At 47.8% G+C, this 23,021-nt stretch overlaps 1 protein-coding gene across 3 annotated transcripts in view; it reads left to right on the top strand.

Annotated features, from left to right (window-relative positions):
* drosha (drosha ribonuclease III) overlaps positions 1-22,161 on the top strand; it is a 190,389-nt gene extending 168,228 nt beyond the window's left edge. For 2 of the 3 annotated variants that reach the window (XM_072510131.1, XM_072510132.1), the window contains exon 32: positions 21,590-22,161. In XM_072510131.1, the coding sequence (XP_072366232.1) occupies positions 21,590-21,720 (131 nt within the window). In that variant the 3' untranslated portion in view covers positions 21,721-22,161. The remainder of the gene's footprint in view (positions 1-21,589) is intronic. The other variant, XR_011947910.1, reaches the window with a different exon arrangement.
* The last annotated feature ends 860 nt before the right edge of the window (positions 22,162-23,021 follow it).

Raw genomic sequence — 23,021 nt, forward strand, 5'->3', positions numbered from 1 at the left:
GAGACCGAGCGCCAGGGCCAAGAGAGACCCAACACATGGCAGTGCCTCTCTTTATCCTTCAGGGGTCTAACGTTCTTTTGGGCGGTCCTTAGCTTTGGACCCAATAATTCGGCAGGCTTCTATTACTGCCTTCGATTTTGGCCAATAAAGGGGCGGGTGCCTTGATGGCTGGGCGTGTCCTGAGCGGTCATTGACCTTGGCTGTTTGTGCTTCCTGGGTGAAGGGAGTGGCCCGATGAGTCTGGATCTGTATCAGATACCTGAGTACAAGTCTTTTGTTCTGGGGAAATGGGCCAATAGAATGCAAATTGGCTGGGGGTTTCGATAGTGTCTGGTTATCTAGTGGCAAATATACACTTCAGCTCTGAGTTCGTCTGGATCCTGCATTGGCCATATTTCCCATGATTCTTTGCAAGTGGCCATGTTTCCCTTTGTAAGTGGCCATCCCAGATGGCTACACATGAAAACAGCAATCTTAACTGTCCGATCATTTAGTCAGCCTGTGAATCCTCCCACTACTTCATTTCTTCAAGGGCAGGTTCAACAATTGAAAGTCAGAAACGTTTTGCACCATTTGGGGCAAATCCTGAATGACTGGGCGTTGCAGGGAGAACACAGATTTGAGGAGTAGCTCCGCAGCGCCCTTGGTTAATTGAACTTCCGCATTCGGCCCGCGTGGGGCTTTTCTCTGAGGGGTGGGGCCGCTTTGAGAGGAAGACCCACACATCAGTCACATCGAGGGCAACAGCAAGCTGGCTCGATCGTGCCAGTGATTCTCTCCACACGGGCCTCCTGCCCACTCTTCTTCACCGCACCTCATCCATATATCCTTCTGTTCCTTTCTCCCCTATGTGTTTGTGTATTGTGGGCGGCGCGGTGGCACAGTGTTAGCACTGTTGCTTCACAGCGCCAGGGTCCCAGGTTCGATTCCCGCTTGGGTCACTGTGCGGAGTCTGCACGTTCTCCCCGTGTCTGCGTGGGTTTCCTCCGGGTGCTCCGGTTTCCTCCCACAAGTCCCGAAAGACGTGCTTGTTGGGTGAATTGGACATTCTGAATTCTCCCTCTGTGTACCCGAACAGGCGCCAGAGTGTGGTGACTAGGGGCTTTTCACAATAACTTCATTGCAGTGTTAATGTGAGCCTACTTGTGACACTGATAAAGATTATTATTATCCAGCTTCCCCTTAAATACACCTGAATTATTCACCCCAGCCACTCCCTGTGGCAGAGCGTTCCACCATCTCAGCACTCTGGATAAAGACATTTCTCCTGATTTCCCTATTGAATTTATTTTAGCGGTTGTCCTGTAGTCATGACTCCTCGTTCTCCTGTCAGTGGAAAAATGTTGTTTGTCTCTATCCTACCAAACCCTTTCATTGCCTTAATGACCTCTTGTCAGGTCATGCCTCCCATTTTGTACAGTAGCCCTAGCCCGGTCCACTCTTCCCTGTATATCCTCTCAATTCCGTTCCCATCCTTGTGAACGTTTTTTGCATCGTCTCTGGTGCCTCTAATAATCCTTTCTACAATATGGAGCCCGCAACTGTTCAAAGTACTCCGATGTGGTCTGAGCAAGCTTCGATAACAATTTAAAAATCACATCTCTGCTTTTCAGCTCTCTCCCTCGAGAAATTAATCCCGTTTGGATTTTTTTTTTTTTTTTTCAAGGTGTGGCCTCCCTATTCCTTCACTTCAAAATGATGGGCTGGAGGAATGGAATGAGCTCTATTATCGTTACTGCAGCCTTACGAATTAAGCAAAGCTGCCTCTTGAGCTTTGAAGCATTAGAGTAAGCAGCACCCTCCAACGATAATGCAGAACGTTCATTTTTAGAAACATTCCCTGTTTATTGTGGTTTGAGATTTCTGTGCACGAAGAGTACAGCTGAGCCAGGCTGTGGCCAGTGGCTATTAAATGACCATCTTTGATGTGTGCGCACCTGTTGATAGGAGGAGATCACGATGTGTGTTGCCTGGCATATTGTTCAGCAAGACATCAGCAAGTTTTCCGCTTCTAGACTATTAACCATCAAATCCTGGGGTGAGCAAATGATGTCTTGAAAGGGGCTAACCTGTTGGAGATTGGTGTCTGAAGCTTAAATATGAAAGATCCATTGCAACGCATCAAGAACCAAAGTCGAACTTGTAATTATAGAGTTGCCTAAGGAACATCAATGTTAAATTGAGGTGGGAGGGAGGAACAGGGGGAGATAATTGCCCTGTTCATGGCCTCGTAGCAGATGAATTTTGGGTCGATGGAATTCAATCAAAATAATTATCCTGTTCGTTTGCTCATCACTATTAATGGCTAGCCCTGCTGGCTACTCGATAATCACTCGGTAATCTTGTCGGGCTGTTCATTGACTTTTTGTGTTAGCTCGGAAAGAAACCGATTGGTTCTATTGTTCTGTTCCATTGAAGTGAGGATTCTGGCTGTTTTCCACAAAGGTAATTCATGTGCTGCCATTCTTATCATCCCCCCCCCCCCCCCCCCGGGTGCCGGTCCCGACCAGCGCTTACTGCAGCCGAGGCAAAATCCCACAGATGCTGGAAATCCAAAATTATAGAAAGAGCAAATGTTGGACGTGACCTGGCTGACCTGCCTGCATCTGTGGAGAGAGAGGAGCAGAGTTAACGTTTCGGGTCCACGACCTTCTTGGAAGCCCCTGAAATATTAACCGTTTTTGTCTCCACGGATATTACTCAGCAGTGTTCTTATTTTCCATTTTCCGCCTCCGTGGCGTTTCATCGTACGAATAAATCGAGAGCGAATCTGATTTCAGCCAGTTCAGTCCGTGAGCTCTTCCCAGATAATGGGATTGTTCTGAAATTGGTCGTGTGGAACACAATGTAATAACACTATGTCCGCACGCATGAGTACGGCCTTAACCGGGACCTTGGAATCATGTCTCACTACATTCACCCCTCCCATCATCTGGCCTGGGCTTGCAAAATCCTACCAACTGTCCTGGCTTGAGATAATTCACACCCCTTTAACTTGGGATTATCCCTCTCTCTCTTCTGTTGCACTGTCTGGACCTGTAAAGACTTAATTATCTGCAAAGGCTCGCATTCAAAGTATCGTCTTGCATCTTTGACTTTGTCCATGTATGTGTTTGTGGAACCCACCTCTTCACTCACCTGATGAAGGGGCTACGCTCTGAAAGCTAGTGATTCCAAACAAACCTGTTGGACTTTAACCTGGTGTTGTAAGACTTAGACCATAAGACATAGGAGAATTAGGCCACTTGGCCCATCGAGTCTGCTCCGCCATTCAATCATGGCTGATATTTTTCTCATCCCCATAACCCCTGATCCCCTTCTCACTGTGTAATAAACGCAGTGCCTGACCACACGCCTGGGAGTTTCTACTTCGGACATAATTGGGTATATATTCCTGTGTGCCAGCCATGGTTCAGTGGGTAGCACGCTCTCCTCTCAGCCACAAGGTTGTGGGTTTAGGTCCCATTCTCGGGGCCTGAGCACAAAAATCTAGGCTGATGCTCCGGTACAGTGATCCTTGGTGTCCTGGTCAACAATTCTGTTTCAGTAAACATTGATGGGCCAAATGGCCACCTTCTGCGCTGTAAGTGACTTTATGACAGAAACTGATTATCTGCTCGTTGTCACATTGCGTTTAGGAGCTTGCTGTGCTCAAATAGGCTGCCATGATTCCTATCTGACAGCAGGAAACCACCCTTTAAAAATACCTCATGAGCTGTAAAGCACTTGGGACATTCTGTGGCCATGTAAGGTGCTTTATGAATGCAAGTCTTTTCCCAAATGACCTGCCCTACTGTCTTATTCTGAGAAAAAACCTTTCATTTTGTTGAGAGATCACAAATGAATTCTGTGAACAAATACCGATGCAGAGAACCATACTCATGTATCCAGAAATGCTGTCCGCTTTTTCCTTTATCCTGTCATGGGATGTGGGCGTCGCTGGGCTGGGCCAGCATTTATTGCCCATCCCTAATTGCCCTTGAACTGAGTGGCTTGCTCAGCCACCTCAGAGGGCAGTTAAGAGTCAACCACTGTGCCGTGGATCTGGAGTCACATGTAGGCCAGACCGGGTAAGGATGTAAGATTTCCTTCCCGAAAAAACATTAGTAAACTTAATGGAGTTTTACAACCACGATGATAGTTGTCGTAGTCACCATTACTGAGACTAGCTTTATATTCCAGACTTATTAATTGAATTTGAGTATTGCTGAAAAAATACATTTTGTCAAAGCATTTCTCCTTGAATTGATCAGGACAACTGCAAGAATACCGTTGCCATGGGAAACGACAACTTTATACTGTATGAGAAAGCACATTTGCCTGCACTGAAAGCTGCATATAGTAATACATAGGGCTCTGTTCTATTCAGACAGAAAGAACATGAACACACATTGCGCCTATTTCAGCTAAACAAAATAAGTGATAGCCATTCACTGGTTCATTCCTCAGGACAATGTTTTGGCCAGTCAGAGTCAAACTTCCTGGTTTAAATTTTCAAACAATGCTTGGCAGTTAACTGTCGGTCACTATTAACTGGCGCATTCCCCAGGGCAGCACCTCTATCAAGTAGAGTCCACTTGCCAACAAATCAGCACTCTCTTCTCGTGCAGTATGAAGTTGTTGTTTCCCCTGACGTTTTTGCCATTGTCCTGATGAGGGCAAGACAAAAAAACTTTGACCACAAAAGCTCAGGAGGCCCGAGAAGGTAAACCTGAAAGAAGTTTTAATTTGCCAACAAAAGTAAAGGCCTCAAGGAGAATTATACTCGCAAGGTACCAATCGGGAACAATGCCCTCGCCGGTCCCAGTCCGGGCTGGCTTTTATGAGGTGATTTTTACGAGGTGGGGGGGGGGGGCCTTCCAGGAGTTCTATAGGGAATCGATTGGGGTGCCCCTGTGGCTCTCGTGAGGGTTATTACATCGAGAAAAACAATACTCAAGTTCAGTACGGTCAAGCGGCCCAATTTAAATTAAATTCCACCAGCCCCTCTGGTGAGATTTGAACCTGTGTCACCAGAGCACTAGCCTGGGTTTCTCGATTACTAGCCTTTTGATGATGTGGAGATGCCGGTGTGTTGGACTGGGGTGAGCACAGGAAGAAGTCTTACAACACCAGGTTAAAGTCCAACGGGTTTGTTTCAAACACTAGCTTTCGGAGCACTGCTCCTTCCTCAGGTCAGTAGCCTTTTGATAGTAGCACTAAACTACCGTGTGTGTTGTGTGTGTGTGTGTGTCCCTCCACCCCTTCCACACGCCTCCCCCCGCCCCCTCTCTTTGACAATGCAGTCAATAAATATAGATTTACGTGACTTCAGTTTTTCTTTGTTCAGTGAACGTACAAAGTAAAAGCTTTAGTATTGGTTGGTCGGTGGGCCACTTGGTAAAACCTAATGCTTCTTTCTGTATTCTTGGTCTCTGTACTATTCAATGAGGGGAAATCACAGTGTGACTGTACTTTTTAAGAGCTTTGCATGCTGACGTTTAATCAGCTTGCTACAGTCACAGGACCTACCTCCCGCTCATGCTCGCAATGAGAACCTGACTCCAGACTAGACACTTGTATCTTTCTCGGGAGTGTCTTGCTGTTACTTCTCCTGTGGAAAAGGCTCTCTTGGCTTGGAATCTATCAACACATTTTAATGCTTGCTCTGCTGTCCCCTGCTTGAAAACTCATTTGTAAGAGCTCCGCTAGTCACATCAGGTTTCACTACCATGGGGAACTTGGTGCTTTTGTTTTTCACAAGTTACCTGGGTTTTCACAAATTGAAAGATGCAGGCATTCAGGTGGTCCCGGTGGTTGCACATATATCAAAGACGTGTTTATTTCCTTCGTTGATGCTTAATTTTGAGAAATGTGGAAACGTCTTCTGTCCGCAATATTGGAGGAGCAGAAACCTTCTCCAGTTAAATATTAGGAAGACCAAAACGATTGCCTTTGATCCGTGTTGCTGTTCCAGAGCCATTGGCTTTATACTTCTCCCAGACAATACTCTGAGGCTGAGCAAGTCTGTTGGCAAACTCGGTGTCATGTTTGACATCAAAATAGGTTTCTGACCACATATCCAATCCCGTCACTGAGACCCCCTATTTCCACCTCCATAACATTACCGACCTCACCCCCACCCAGTGTATTTGCTGCCGATCCATATCTTTGTCACATCTGATTATTCTAATGCAGTCTTCCCTGGCCTCTCCCCTTCTATCCTTCATCAACTTGAGGGCATCCAAAACTCTGCTGTTCAAGTCCTAACTGGCATCAAGTCCTATGCATCGCTCAGCTCTCTGCTCGCTGGCTTACGCTGGTTCTGGTCAAGCATTGCCTCAATTCTAAAGGTCTCATGGTTTCATACCCCTCCCTGACCTTCTCTCCTCCCTATCCCTGTAATCCCCCTCCACCCCTCCGAGAACTTCGCTCTCCTCTAATTCTGGCCCCTTGAGCATCCCTGGTTTTAATCGTTCCACCATTGATGGCTGCAGACTCGGCACAGAGTGACCACAGGTTGGATGCGAAATCTGGGTTTATGAACATACCAAAACGAGACTATTCCGCTCCCCGAAGTCTTCTCCCGCCCCGACCTTCAAATAGGCCGGTGTTTTTATATCTCCTCGGTTCTCCTCGTTAAGGGGACGTTCGTACTGAGCAGAGGTCATGGGAAGCTCCGCACGGGTTGTAACAACAGCGTACTTTCATCTGCCAAGATCCTAAGCTCTGGAATTCCCTCGCCGAATCTCTCAGACTCTCTACCCGTCGCTCCCCCTTTCAGCAGCTTGGTAAAACCGAATACCTAATTTCTATGTGGATTGGTGTCGTATTTTTATTTGCTAATGCTCTTACAAAAGTGCCTTGGGATGCGTTGCTATTTGGAAGGTGCTGTAGAAATACAAGCTGTTGTTGTCCCTCCAGAAGGGCTTGTAAAGAAATGCTTGAACTCGATTGTTGAAAACAAAGCCACTTAACTTCTGTTTCTACCACTCTGTAAATGTCAGTTCTCTGAACTGGGCGTTTGGCCAGCAGTTTTTAAATGAAACGCAGAAGCTGTAGCTGGCTCTGATCATTGTTCTAAGGTGGTTGCTAAGCCGAGCACCGGCCTTGTTATGGCTGGAGAGGGTGTGAAGAGGAGCAATTGAAGCCCCCTCCCAGCAGAGACGGCTCTGCCAGTGTCGAATTCTGCACCCCGGTGCCAGGCAGTGCGCGAGAATCTGCCGGCGTGGGGGGGCACAGCTGTCGCACAGATCTTGCGATGTTCACACGGATGCGCTCGCTCTCTGGGTATTTTGTTGCAGGCGAGTGATGATCTCATCTGAAGATCTTTTTTTTTTTGAAAAATAGCTTTTCATCTCTTGAGCTAACGGCCCTATGTGGGAAATATCAAGATGGTGGCCATTTCCGGGGCCCACCTGTCGAGGCATTGCTGGCCACTCACAAAGTGGGGCAACAGAACGGTGTGAGGGTTTTCATAAACATTCTGCCCTTGAAATTATAGAACGATTTAAAAACTCAGGAGACAGAAGGAGACCACTTGGCCCCTCGAATCTCTGCTGGTGCTTTGAAAGGGCAGTCATGCTTAGTCCCACGTCATTAGGTTTTGTCTGTAACCCTGTCAGTTCCTCACCCTCAAACCCCTCTCTAACCCACTTTTAAATATTGTTTATGGAATCTGCTTCCACCGCCGTTCTCGGGTCGAACGTTCCAGACCCCGACAAGTCCCTCATTTCTACTCCTCTTCCCGCTGGATGATCTTCCCTGGATATTGAATCCAGCGACTTCTGGGTTTTCTGCATCAAAATCTCGATGAGACCAGCACTTAACCTTCTCCGCTCCGGCGGCAACTGTCCCAACTTTTCCAACCTCTGCTCCTGACTATAGCAACGGAAGATTTGGGGGGGCTGAATGTTTAACCCTCACCCATCTGGAGGGTGGTGCATTATTTGTGGCATGCTACCTCCCGGCTCCCGGGGCAGGGCCTTGGGCTTTGGATCGGGGCCCCGATGTTGTGGTCAGCTGGGAGTCGGAACCCCAAACTGGGCTGGGGGAACAGTCACTGGGAGGTGCTTTTACCCAAGTTGGCCAATTACAAGCCAAAGGGCAGCCTGGCTGTCCACTTAAGCAGAGTAAGTGGACTCTCAAATCTGGAGGGCCTGCACCGTTGAGTGAGCAGCAGCCGGCCATTCCAAGTCGGAGGTGGGGGAGCGTCACTTTAAACTTTCAAACAAATAAAATGCCCTCGGCAGCTGGGCGATCCCAGGCAGGAGCGCTTCCAAGGTGTGGTCTGCGGCCAGAGTTATGACCGGGCAGGTGGGGACTCTACCTTGGGACTGCCCACCATTCTTGCCAACCCTGATCTGCCACTGGGGAATCGACTTCAGCTAGCTGGACGCACCCCCGACGCCTCCTGATGTGGGATTGAGGGCTCAGCCCGATCATCCGTGATCTTATCGAATGCGGAGCAGGCTCGAGGGCTCACCTAACCCAATCTTGCTCCTAATTCTTGTGTTTCGGAGGGGGGGGGGGTGCAGTGGTTCCTGAGGCTGGCGAGAAGAATTCCAGTTGGCCTCTCATCCTAGGTCATCACCCTGTTTGACTGGTTACTGGGGAAAATAATAACAACCTTTATTCGTGTCACAAGTAGGCTTACGTTAACACTGCAATGAAGTTATTGTGAAAAGCCCCTAGTCGCCACATTCCGGCGCCTGTTCGGGGACACTAAGGGAGAATTCAGAATGTCCAATTCACCTAACCGCTTTCGGGACTTGTGGGAGGAAACCGGAGCACCCGGAGAAAACCCACGCAGACACGGGGCGAACATGCACACCCCGCCCAGACAGTGACCCAAGCCGGGAATCGAACCCGGGACCCAGGAGCTGTGAAGCTTCAGTGCTAACCACTGCCTAGTGGGTGGATTTTAACTGGCATGCCAGCCAGCAAAACACACTTTCATGCCCACCCACCTGCATATGAGGGCCCAAGTCCTGCGCCTGGTGTGGGAAACCAACCTTCTGATTCTGCTGTCCCAGTTCCTTGGCTGGAGCCTGTACAAAGCTCAGCCCGGGTGACTTTGAGAGTCTGCAATGTCCTGAGCTCAAAGTGACCAGAGGAATGTAGTTACTCAAAATCCCACCATCAGTATCTGAGCTAACTCGATATACTTCATCTCTGTAACGAGCTGGAATATTATTTAACGGATGATCGCCTTAGTTATTTTGAATTGATTCTGTTCACATACAACAACAATATCTGCAGGCACTTGATTAGAGCGACAGCAAACGAAACCTCGCTCCAAACCACGAAAGGTCACGTTCGGTGGGGTGAGCAAACATTTGGTTAAAGTGGCAGGTTTTAAGGGGCAGCTTCACGGCAGGGTGGGAGGTCCTGGGGGTTAGGGAGAGAATTCGAAGCTTAGAACCCAGGCCACCAGTGGTTTAGCAAAGAAATGTCGGGGTGCGCGGTGGGTCAGAATTGGGGGGGGGGGGGGGGGGGGGCAGCCTTGAAGTATCTCCATCCACATGTTCTAAGTGTCGAAAGTCACAAAGTGGCGCTGCCAAATGAGTCCTAGAAATGTTGGACTGTGTTTCACAAACGGCCTTGCTTGGGTCACTTCAGAGGTTGGTTGAGAACCAGCGGCGTTGGTGCGGGGCTGGGGTCACGCACAGGCCCAGATCGGGTGCATTCGCCAGGCTTCCTCCGCTGAATGTTACGGGCAGCCCGGTAGCACAAGTGGCTCGCACTGTGGCTTCACAGCGCCAGGGTCCCAGGTTCGATTCCCGGCTTGGGTCACAGTCTGTGCGGAGTCTGCACGTTCTCCCCGTGTCTGCGTGGGTTTCCTCCGGGTGCTCCGGTTTCCTCTCACAGTCCAACGACGGGCAGGTTAGGTGGATTGGCCATGCTAAATTGCCCTTCGTGTCCAAAAAAGGATAGAAGGGGTTACAAGGTTACGAGGATAGGGTGGAAGTGAGGGCTTACGAGGGTTGGTGCAGACTCGATGGGCCGAATGGCCTTCTGCACTGTATGTTCTATAATGTTGTTGTGTTTCTCCAATAATTCTAGCATTTTTGGGGTACCTTTTCTGTGGTGTTTCATATCCAGGGTTTTTTTTTAAGCCGTTAAAATACTCAAAATGCCAGGGTGACATTTGAGCTCATGTTCTCGGAGTACTCCAGTAACACAATCACTGTATTACTGTGATGTTCTTGTTGAACGTGATATTATAAGATGTGATGTTGGGTGCCATAGAAGCCACTTTTCTCCAGGAGACTTTTTTCCCCTCTGAAGCGTTGAATATTACTGGCACGATCTAACCAGATTGGTACAGAGTCCCGTGACGAGCGTATTTCGCCGGGTGTTTCCTGACACTCGCAGTGCCGAGAAGCACCTCACTGACAGGACTGTGTTTCAATTCGGTACCTCAGCGAGAATTCCCCTCCGAGGCTCCACTTAGTCCCGTTTCCTGCACTGAGGAGCTCCACTCGCCAAACTCCTCCGTGTAGGACTATAGTTCCCTCAACCCCCCCCTTCCGACTCACCAATGAGGGGGTCCTTGGGGCCCCACCCCACACACGCAGGGAACTCCTGGGCCCCATCCCTGGCACAGTGGCACTGCCAAGTTGGCAGTGCAAGGGTGCCAGTCTGGCAGTGTCAAGGTTGCTGGGTAGCACCAGCTGTGCCAGTGTGCCTGCCCGGAGGGCAACCACCTGGGGACCTCCTATCCCCGAGGAGACTCCCAATAGGTGCCATTCCGTCTGGTCCCAGTTTGTGGGGACCAGCACTGAATGGCGCTTGTGCGAGGTCTCCGAGGCGAAGGGGTTAGATCCCAACTCCTCGGGTAGATCAGAGAAGTGCACATTCGAGTGAGCCTCACTCTGAGATGCAGATTTGGGCGGGATTCAGATCGCGACGTCTCACAGGATCTTGCTGAACTAAGTGGGGAAGCAGTGGCCTAGGGGTATTGTTGCTGAACTAGTAATCTTGATGCTCTGGGGACCCGGGTTCGAATCCCACCATGGCAGATGGTGAAATTTGAATTCAATGTTCATGGGCAGCACGGTAGCATTGTGGATAGCACAATTGCTTCATAACTCCAGGGTCCCAGGTTCGATTCCGGCTTGGGTCACTGTCTGTGCGGAGTCTGCACGTCCTCCCCGTGTCTGCGTGGGTTTCCTCCGGGTGCTCCGGTTTCCTCCCACAGTCCAAAGATGTGCAGGTTAGGTGGATTGGCCATGATAAATTGCCCTTAGTGTCCAAAATTGCCTTTAGTGTTGGGTGGGGTTACTGGGTTATGGCGAGAGCGTGGAGGTGTTGACCTTGGGTAGGGTGCTCTTTCCAAGAGCCGGTGCAGACTCGATGGGCCGAATGGCCTCCTTCTGCACTGTAAATTCTATGTTAATGTAAAGAAACTCCACAGGGCATGACGGGTCGGGTAGATCCCAGAAGAGGCCATGCCACCTTTCGGGCGCAACGCTAGTAGATGACAGGAGCATGTGCGTAAAATAATTCCCCCTGATATAATTTTAAATGTAGCTCATAACAACGCTTTTTTTTTAAAAATCCCTTTCTGCGCTTAAACACATGAGATGTCATTTTAAAACCATTTATTGTTCCTGTTTTTCTTTCTGCTTTTCATTTTGAAGTTTACAAGAGCAAGTAATATTTATTTGAAATTCCTTGTCCTCGTACCATTCAGCTTTTGCCAAATTAATTGTGTGAAGGCAATTACAAATGTTTCTTAGTTTCTGGATTGCTGCTGAACCTATTTCAACACTGGCTAGCTTTCCCCTGCCATTCTTAAGGTAATGCAAAGCATTGATGAAGATCATAGAATTAACAATGCAGAAGGAGGCCATTCAGCCCATCGAGTCTGCACCGGCTCTCTGAAAGAGCACCCTACCCAACCGCACACCTCCACCCTATCCCCATAACCCAGTAACCCCACCCAACACTAAGGGCAATTTTGGACACTAAGGGCAATTTATCATGGCCAATCCACCTAACCCGCACATCTTTGGACTGTGGGAGGAAACCGGAGCACCCGGAGGAAACCCACGTACACGCGGGAAGAACGTGCAGACTCCGCACAGACAGTGACCCAAGCCGGGAATCAAACCTGAGACCCTGGAGCTGTGAAGCAATTGTGTTAACCACTGTGCTACCGTGCTGCCCAAGTGACTGTGTGCTCTTCTGCCCTCCTTATCTCAGGCAGTACTTCCCCTCGAGGGAGTGCAACAAAGCTTCTGTAGACTGCGAGGGAAGCAGGGATTGTCCTATGAGGGGAGATTGAGTAGACTAGATCTATAATCCTTGGAGTTTAGAAGGACGAGAGGTGATCTGATTTAAACATGTAGCATTCTTGATTGTCTTGATAGGGGAGATGATGACAAGTAATTTCCTCTGGGTGGACAATCTAGAACATGGCATCACAGTCTCAGAAAAAGGGGTCAGCTACTTAGGGTTGAGATCAGGGAAACATTCTTCACTCAAACCTTTGGAATTCCCTACCCCAGAAGGTTGTGAGTGACCAGTCTTTGAACCTGCTCAGTATTGTGGTCAGATTTTGGGGTACAAAGGAAATGCAAGGGTGCAGGGGTCGTGTGGGAAGATGAAGTCGAGGTCGAAGATTGACCCCAGCCCTGTTGTACGATGGAGCTGGCTCAATGGGTTAAATTTTTAAGGATGTTGGGCAGGCCCTCCATCCCCTCAGTCATAGGACGGGCAGCTCTGGAGCCTCAACAGGCCCGCCATGGAGACCCGCGTCATCAGAGACATTAATAAAATGCAAAAGTGGCGAGGGACGAAGCTGTTTGCACCTCGCAGTTGGGGGGGAATCCCTGCACAGAAGTACTTGGAGCAGCAAATGGTCTTTTTCCCCCGACTGCCCTATTGGGGAATAGAGCGTCTGGCTTTGATAACATCGATGACCCCCTTTCCCCCCAACCTGTCACAGGGACATATTCAACTTGAAACATTTACTCTCCAGAGACGCTGCCAGACCAGCCCTTCCTGTTTGTATTTCACACTTCCAGCGTCTTCAGTAGTTTGTTTTTTACAAAATAACGCAGGCCAGGTTTCCTTTAACTGTAAAAGGCATCTTTGAATAGTATTTATATTCCAAAGTATGACTTGTAAAACAACCCTCGACTTTTCTATCCATGGATCCTGTCATTTGGTAAATATTTTTGTATTCAGAGCCTTTACATATTTGAGTACCTGCTTGTGTGTGTGTGTGTATGCATGTGGGTGTGTGTATGCATGGGGGTGTGTGCGTGCGTGCATGGGGGTGTGTGCGTGCGTGCATGGGGGTGTGTGCGTGCGTGCATGGGGGTGTGTGCGTGCGTGCATGGGGGGGTGTGCATGGGGGTGTGTGCGTGCATAGGGGGGTGTGCGTGCATGGGGGGGTGTGCGTGCATGGGGGTGTGTGCGTGCATGGGGGTGTGTGCGTGCATGGGGGTGTGTGCGTGCATGGGGGGGTGCGTGCATGGGGGTGTGTGCGTGCATGGGGGTGTGTGCGTGCATGGGGGTGTGTGCGTGCATGGGGGTGTGTGCGTGCATGGGGGTGTGTGCGTGCATGGGGGTGTGTGCGTGCATGGGGGTGTGTGCGTGCATGGGGGTGTGTGCGTGCATGCATGTGTGTGTGTGTCTGCATGCATACATGTGTGTGTGTCTGCATGCATACATGTGCGTGTGCCTGCACGCATGCGTGTGCATGTGTTTGCCTGCATGCATGTGCGTGTGTCTGCATGCCTATCTGTGCGTGTGTGACTGCGCATGTGTGTGTGCATCTGTGTGCGTGTATGTCTGCGGCCTGTATCTGCGTGCCTGTTTGTATATTCTTGTGCGCCTGCACATGCATGTGTGTCTGTATATGTGCGCACGTATCTGTGCATCAGCCTGCATCTGTGTCTGTGTGACTGCGTGCGCGTGTGCCTGCCCGTGTGTGAGCACGCGGGTATGTCTGACAAGCTGAAATAAACAATATGCTTCAGATGATCATTGTTTCGCTCCCACATTGTGTATTCAGCACTCCAAACTCCCCTTTCCCATCTCCACAACATCTGCACCATTCTGCAGCAAAATCAATTGGATAAATGAGTCCTCCATTGTTTAGTGACTGCTGCAGTGATTTTGTGAAGATTCAATTGTGTTGCCCGTTGAGTATTGGAGAGAATGTGTCGATCTGACTGCCCCGATAAGAAGATGGTACATGCGCAAGCACATTCTGCAGTTTAGAAGAGTTAAATGACAATAGGTGGAAAATAAGCACATTGACAATCAAACCACAATCATTAAATATTAATGAGGATCTGATGACAGCCATTGGAGATTTTAAACAAAAGGGAAATAAATTGGAGGAAAACACAGTCCTTCAGTCAAATTCGCTATTATATTAGAAAAATTAGATTCAAATGAATACAATTTTCTAACTGGGGTATTGTGAATGCTGTACACACAAGTGGATTCAGTTCAATGATGACTTTTATCAAAGCTATTTTGCAATACAAAAAACAAATTAAGGCAGATAATTATATTGAAATAAATGTTAAACAAATCCCTCCGCACCTAGAGTATGTTGCCATCAAAAGTGCTCTTCAGTGAGTATGAAGAGGCATGCATTTGAGATAAAGGATGTCATCACCTCCAATAATAAACCAGATTTGTAAAACAGCTTTTTTATATTCAGTACCCACCTCACTCCGACTCCGATGACGAGTCTATGCAGTGTTTAGGTATGATTTATATATGCACATACACACAGCATGAATCCATAGAATCTCTACAGTGCAGAAGGAGACCACTTGGCCCATCGAGTCTGTACCAACCCTCCGAAAGAACACTCCACCTAGGTCCACCCTCCACGCCCTATCCCCGTATCCGCACGCATTGATCATGGTCAATTCACCTAGCCTGCACATCTTTGGACTGTGGGAGGAAACCGGAGCACCCGTAGGAAACCCGCGCAGATATGGGGAGAACATTCAAACTCCACACAGACAATCACCCGAGGCTGGAATCGAACCCCGTGTCCCTGATGCAAAGACCATACGGGTTGTCCGAATTTGAATTCCACATTGTTCATTCATGAATAATGCTTTGCGCGGAATGTAAATGTTGCCACAGTCCCAGAGGACCATTGGCTGCTCTCCCCTTTGAGAGCTGACTGGTGGTGGTTTAACCGGAGGTTCACCACACCTCAGGTGAGTGGCTAGGTTGAGAAGACGGGGCCTTCGTGAGTAACCTCAGCCGGTACGGGAATTCAACCCACGCTGCTGGCCTCACTCTGCATCACCGACCAGCCCTTTCGGCCAACTGGGTTCTGAATGACACTACTCAAGATGCAAGCACTTCCGGACTCGTTGGATTCTTTCCATTTCTCCTCATAACCTGCATCCATGTTCCCAATAAATTCATCTTTCTCAATCATGTTGATTAATATTAACTATTTTTTTAGAAGTACAACAACTGCCCAAAGCCAAATGTGAGGGTAGAAATTCTTCCAATCTTGGTCGTTAATTGGAACTTTGTTAGTGTCTTTTTTTTAAGATTGTCATGAATTTGCCCAGCAACAGCAGTAAAAAGGATTTAACAAAACATAATGGAATGCAACCTGCCCAGCAACCGGTAGAAATCTGCCTAAAGACAGCAGTAGCCAGGATTCAAAATGCCGGATGAGATGTTCTCTCCCAGTGATGAAATTATAAGAATCCGATGTGAATACCTTATGAATAGAAACAATTTATCTCGAAGATCAATGAGGTATACATATGATAATGTCTAGAGTCAAGGAATTTGATGGGGGCAGACAGCCAAATACACAGAAGGCATAATCGCTAGCAGTCTCAGAAGCAAAAGGGGCCAGAAGACACCCAGCAGGCTCAGGAGCAGACAAGCCAGTTTCCAGCTCCCAGCCTGAAGGCCAAGTTTTACATCTAACCTCCTCAAAATCTTAGAGCCAAGGCAGTGCAGAAACCCTTCGTAAAATCAGTTTAAATATCTGTGCATGACCAAGACCAGATGTTTCCCAGATTAAAGCAAATTACTGCGGATGCTGGAATGTCAACCAAAACCAGAAAATATTGGACAAGCTGAGCTGGTCTGGCTGCATCAATGGAGAGAGAAGGGAGCTAATGTTTCAAGTCTGGATGACTCTTTGTCAAAGCTAGAGAGAACTGGAAATGGGGTAAGATTTGTACTGTTTTGTGGAGCGGTGGGGCTGGAGAGGGGGCCAGCGATAGATGGAGATTGACAAAGACGTCAAGGACAGAAGACGAAAGGAATGTAAATGGCGGTGATAATCACAGGGGGGGAAGGTCATGTTTCACCAACTTGATAGAGTTTTTTGAGGAAGTGGCAAAATTAATTGGAGGGAAAGGCTGTGGATGTTGTCTACATGAACTTTAGTCAGGTGTTTGACAAGGTCCCTCATGGCAGACTGGTACAAAAGGTTAAAGTCGCATGGGATTTGGGGTGTGCTAGCTGGCTGGACAAAGAACTGGCTTGGCAACTGGAGACAGAGAGTAGCAGTGGAAGGGGGTTTTTCAGAATGGAGGACTGTAGCTAGTGGTGTTCCACAGGGATCAGTGTTGAGACCTCTGTTGTTTGTAATATGTATAAATGATCGGAAGAAAAATGTCGATGGTCTGATTAGCAAGTTTGCAGGTGACACTCAGATAGGTGGAGTTACAGATAGTGAAGGGGACTGTCAGAGAATACAGCAGAATGTAGATAGAATGGAGAGATGGGCAGAGAAATAGCAGATGGTGTTCAACCCAGACAAAGCGAGGTTATGCATTTTGGAAGATCGAATTCATGTGTGAATTTTATAGTAAATGGCAGAGCCCTTGGGAGCATTGACACACCGAGGGATCTGGGCGTTCAGGTCTAGAGTTCCATGAAAGTGGCAGTGCAGATAGATAGGTGGTCAAGAAAGCATACGTCATGCTTGCTTTCATCAGCCAGGGCATTGAGTACAAGAGTTAGCAGGTCCTGTTACAGTTGTATGAAACTGTAGTTCGGCCACATTTGGAATATTGCGTGCAGTTCAGGTCACCACACTATCGGAAGGACGTGGATGCTTTGGAGAAAGAAGGTTTACCAGGATGTTGCTTGGTCTGGAGGGTGTTGAATAAATTTGGATTGTTTTTGTTGGAAAGACGGAGATTGAGGGGAGACCTGATTGAGGTCTACAAAATTCCGAGAGGTATAGACAGGGTGAACAGTCAGCAGCTTTTTCCCAGGGGGGAAGGCTCAATTACAAGGGGCACAGGTTCGAGGTGAGAGGGGGAATGTTTAGGGGCAGGTTTCACTCGGTGGGTGGTGGGTACCTGGAACACGTTGCCAATGGAGTTGATGAAGTCGCACAATAGCAACGTTTACCTTGGTAAACACATGAGCGGGTGGGGAATGAGGGATACAGATCACTTGAGCAATGTGTGTCTGGTTGAGAGTGTGTGTGTGGGTCTAGTTGAGGGTGTGTATGTGTGTCTGGTTGTTTGGTTGAGCGTGTGTGTATGTGTGTCTGGTTGAGAGTGGTGTCTATTGTGACGGTTTAAGCACTTGAGTTTTACGTTGTACAGCCTCTCCCACTTGCCCCTTTGAAATCTTGGCACAGCTTTGTACAACAGATTTAAACAAATTAAGTGTGTTCACATCCAACCAAATATAACTTTCAATTCTCACTTCTTTGTCACGTATGCAGCAAGATTTATAAAAGACCAATTGTACCCCTACCTCATGCTGTAATCTGTAACTTCACCGAAAACACCTAAAGTTCTGCAGAGGCTGGGAGATCAGAAATAAAACCAGAGACTGATGGTGACACTCGACACATACTGGAAACTCTAGCAACCTCCTACATCTCCTGGTTGAATTGATCTCCAACCATTCTTATCCAATTTAAATAGGCAAAAACCAATCAAATGTTCCCATGCATCCAGGCTGTGCGATGCTCTTTCTCCTGCACGCTAGTGTCCATAACAGGCTTATTTTGCAACCTATATTTTTAATCAACACCTCCTTCCGTGGAACTAATAACATTTCTACCGCCTTGACAAATGTTAATTCGTTCAGGAGAGAGCTAAGAGCAGAGGACCCCCACTGATAAAGCCTTACAATTTGTGTTGTGCAAATTTGAATTTCAGAATAAGAGCTTTCCGTTTACGAAGGAGAGCTTCTCCATATTTAGCAGGTTTTTGGTAATTTCTCCAACACGATCTCTGTCGTCGCTTATAAGTACTCGTGGCCCTGCCTGGAGTTTATCCTTTGTGTATTCCCCCCTGCCCACCATCGTGTGGCTGTTTGGGGGAACTTGCCATGTTCAAATTGGCCGTGTGTGGTTGAACATCAGAAATACTTTGTTGGTCATGAAATGCTTTGTAAAATCCTCAGATTGTAAAAGGTGCTAGACGAACGAAAGCTTGTTAGAAGAAAGAAAATATGTCCACAGTTAGATTGGATTCATCTCTGGAGTGATCCATCTATGGAACAGAATGCGTGTGTGGGTGGGGGGGGGGGGGGGGGGTTGCTGGTGGGATTTGGTGGAGTGGGGGAGGGGGCTGGTTGCTGGTGGGATTTGGTGGAGTGGGGGAGGGGGCTGGTTGCTGGTGGGATTTGGTGGAGTGGGGGAGGGGGCTGGTTGCTGGTGGGATTTGGTGGAGTGGGGGGGGCTGGTTGCTGGTGGGATTTGGTGGAGTGGGGGAGGGGGCTGGTTGCTGGTGGGATTTGGTGGAGTGGGGGGGGCTGGTTGCTGGTGGGATTTGGTGGAGTGGGGGGGGGGGCTGGTTGCTGGTGAGATTTGGTGGAGGGGGGGGAGAGGCTGGTTGCTGGTGGGATTTGGGGGGGTTGCTGGTGGGATTTGGGGGAGTTGCGGGGGGCTGGTTGCTGGTGGGATTTGGTGGAGTGGGGGGGGGTTGCTGGTGGGATTTGGTGGAGTGGGGGGGGGGTTGCTGGTGGGATTTGGTGGAGTGGGGGGGGGTTGCTGTTGGGATTTGGTGGACTGTGGGGGGGCTGGTTGCTGGTGAGATTTGGCGGGGAGGGGGCTATTGGTGGGATTTGGTGGGGCCCCAGGTTGAGTGGTGCGGGGGTTGCTAGTGGGACTTAGTGGAGTGCGGACCAAGTATTCGGTTGAAACAATTCCGCTCATCCAAAGGTACAAGATGGTGAGCATGGCGAGACTTTAATTCTGGGCAGGAATTGCATGTCTTATGCCAGATATGTATTTACGTACATTTAGATAGACCAAGATTTGTATTAGCGAATCAGATTGGTGAGTCAGAACATGTGAATTCGGAGCAGGAGGGGGCCCCGGACGACGGCGCTGCTATTCAGTCAGATCATGGCTAATCTGGTTGTGCCTTCAGTATCTCGTGTCGATACCCTTTCACTCCTTGCCAGTCAACAACCTTTCTATGTCGGCGTTAAGTGTAAGGCATTGGCACCTGCCTTTTTACAAATTGTTCCACAGCTATTTTTAAAAATAAATTTAGAGTACCCAATTCATTTTTTCCATTTAAGGGGCAATTTAGCGTGGCCAATCCACCCACCCCGCACATCTTTGGGTCGTGGGGGTGAGACCCACGCAGACACGGGGAGAATGTGCAAACTCCACACGGATAGTGATTATTCCACAACTATGTTTGCTAGCTACTGTTTTGGTTTAACAATTTACCACAGCCAAGACAGGAGACTTTTGAGTATAAACTAGTGCACTCAGCAAAGAGGCCGTCTTCCTCGTCTGTTAATAATCTGCCCCACAAATATTGTGGGAGTGTCATTGCAGCGTGCCCCCGGGTTACTCATTGAAGCTCCTGCTTTTATTCCTGAGTGTAGTTTGCCGAGAGCTGATGTTCCCACTAAGCTGCACTGCCGTGAAGCAATGCATGGGTCCCGGGTGCACAAATTGGTTCCTTCATATTACTACTGCACAACTTTAAAACTTTTTATCAATCTCCCGCGCACTCCAAACAAAAAAGAGTAAGAGTGAAGGTTTTATTTTTTCTTACATAGGGTGTGAGCATTGCTGACAAGGGCCAGCATTTGTTGCCCATCTCGAATTCCCCTTTGAACTGTGTGGCTAGCTTGTCCCATTTCCAAGGACAGCTGTGGATCTGGAGGCACATGTGAGACAGACCCAGTAAGGACAGCAAACAGCCCAGAACAACCCCTCCCTCCCCCGCATGCCCACTGCCCCTTGCGGTTCAGTTTTGCTGCCACCGAGCACTGACCTTGTTTTCCAATTAACGCTATTCTGTTAACCTACCTTTGCCACTATTAACAGTCTTCAGTCCCTAACGGCACCATTAACCACCCCATGCCCACGGCATCATTGTCAATCTCTCCTTAGCTCCAACCTATCACTGACTTTCCCTCCTGCCCCACCCACCCCTCTCCAAGGATATAATTCATCACATTCCTATCCCTTTTTAGAAAGATCAGTGGACTCAAAACATGAACTCTCCATGGATTCTGCCAGACCTGCAGGGTTTATCCAGCACTTTCTGTTTTCATTCAGGACAGCGACCTCTAAAGGGCATTGGCGAATGCGATGATTTTTTGTGACAATCGCTAATAGTCACCAGTAATACCTTATTAGTTGACTGTCGTTTCCACCAGTTGCCTTGGTGGTATTTGAACAATTGTATAGGGTGTTGGTGAGGCCACACCTGGAGTATTGTGTTCAGTTTTGGTCCCCTTACCTGAGAAAGGACATATTGGCACTGGAGGGAGTGCAGAGGAGATTCACTAGGTTGATCCCAGAGTTGAGGGGATTAGATTATGACGAGAGGTTGAGTAGACTGGGACTGTACTCATTGGAGTTTAGAAGGATGCGGGGGGATCTTATTGAGACATATAAAATTATGATGGGAATAGATAGGATAGATGCGGGCAGGTTGTTTCCACTGGTCGGGGAAAGCAGAGCTAGGGGGGAGTAAAAATAAGGGGAAGTAGATTTAAGACCGAGTTTAGGAAGAACTTCTTCACCCAAAGGGTTGTGAATCTCTGGAATTCCTTGCCCAGTGAAGCAGTTGAGGCTCCTTCTTTAAACATTTTTAAGAAAAAGATAGATACCTTTCTAAAGAATAAAGGGATTCGGGGATATGGTGTACGGGCCGGAGAGTGGAGCTGAGTCCACAAAGATCAGCCATGATCTCATTGAACGGTGGAGCAGGCTCGAGGGGCCAGATGGCCTACTCCTGTTCCTAGTTCTTATGTTCTTATGTTATGAACCCCTGTCTTCCGAGCACTAATCTGGCCCTCTGAGTTAATAGCCCAATGGCATTGCCACCACGCAACTATGTCCCTTGGCTGTGCCTGAGGGTGGTGAGATTTTACCCCATAAGTAGCCTTTCCTCGCCTCTGCAGGCCCTCCACCCATCTGTCTGCCAACCCTGAATTTGACCGATGACGTTTGTGACCTCGTCGTCTGACTGGCTTTGATCTGTTTTGCAAGTTACAGAAGGATGTCTTCACCTACCAGCAAACTACTTTCAATGGTCTTTTTTAAATATATTTTTGAGTGGATCCTTTCCTGTTGCAATTTCAGTGTAACATTCTTGAAGCACTACGGGGTATAGTTCATTAATAAAATATTTCCTCCTTGCACCAGATAACTTTCCCCAGATGGCTCATCAGAAGCGCTTCATTGAGCGGAAATACAGACAGGAGTTGAGAGAAATGAGGCGGGAAAGAGAGCGACAGGAGAAGGATCCCAGTGAGACCGAGGAGAGCAGAAAATAAACGAGTACACGAAAACTGTGGCATATTTACCTTCTTGAACAAATGCAATTCCAGCCACGTTCGCCTTTGGGGACATAACCTATTTTTAATGTGAAAGTGAATGTGGAGCCGTAAAATGTGTGCAGCAAAGATCAGGGATGGTGTTCCATCCTTAGCAATGAGGTATGAAAGCTTACAGTCCTGCAGAGGAGGCTTTGCATCGATTTGCAGGACAATTTGTCTCGTGTTATTTAAATGTGTGTTTAAAAGCGTCTTGTTTTAGTTTTAATTATTTGGTTTCACACTTGTACATTTGTAGCTTTGATTTTCAAAGCAGCCGATTTTATTTTGAACCTGTTGCTTTTATTTTACGCAGGATGTTCTTGGGGCGTTGCTTGTGCGACTGGAGAACTGTAACACCTCGCGATGATAGGTCAATAAAATCTCTCTTTTTTTTATTAACCTCTTTGTGGAGCACTGTTGAGTCCAGGTGGGATGCAGAACAGTTTGCAAAGAAAAATTGTGCTTTTGATCAGGGTTCCTCTGTCCTGTACATCGAGCAGAAATCTTTGTATCATTTCCTGTTAAATCATTCACTCCGTATAAGTGCATACACAGAGAATGTTTGGCATAGGTAATAATTTTAAGATGTGCTGCTACCTGTAATTGGAATTTGACTGTGGGGTTGAGCTTGTTAAGTGCACCAGGAGCATTTCATGCTTAAATTAGGATTTAGAATTGTTACTTTTTACGCATTTACACCAGTGTTAAATATATCCTAACTAGGAAGTGGTTCATTACACTGGTGTGTTCATCGACATGATTAAATTAATGCTTGTGAGACCAGTCAGAATACCCACGGTTTCTGTGTCTTCGCAAGATCGGAGTTTGTTTTATGGAGTCATTGTCCTCCTACTTAATTTACTCACAAGTCTGAAAGGTAAGTCTGCAAGTTTGTTTGGGGCTTGACGCTAACTTTGTGCTCAAAGGATTTCATACAAAGCTCTGATCCTGTCTCCCAACGCACAATTATTTTCACACAAGCTGTTTGTAAATATGGTTTCCTGTGCGAAGTCTACTACTCGCTCAGTCAGATTATGTATTTTTACAAATAACTTGTCAAAATGTTAATAGCGTTTGTTGAGTTTCCTGAATTCTTGTCAAATACTCTCGGAGCAGGAGGGGCGGGGGTAATTCATTCTGCTGAAGAACTATACGCCTCAAAGAAGATGGGAGTTGGTATTTGGAAAGAAAACAAGCTTATTCCCCATTTTATTATTAGCAGAATGTTTTAATGATGTATTTTTTGGGAGTGGGGGGGG

The sequence above is a fragment of the Scyliorhinus torazame genome, chromosome 6, assembly GCF_047496885.1.
Source record: "Scyliorhinus torazame isolate Kashiwa2021f chromosome 6, sScyTor2.1, whole genome shotgun sequence".
NCBI lineage: Eukaryota > Metazoa > Chordata > Chondrichthyes > Carcharhiniformes > Scyliorhinidae > Scyliorhinus > Scyliorhinus torazame.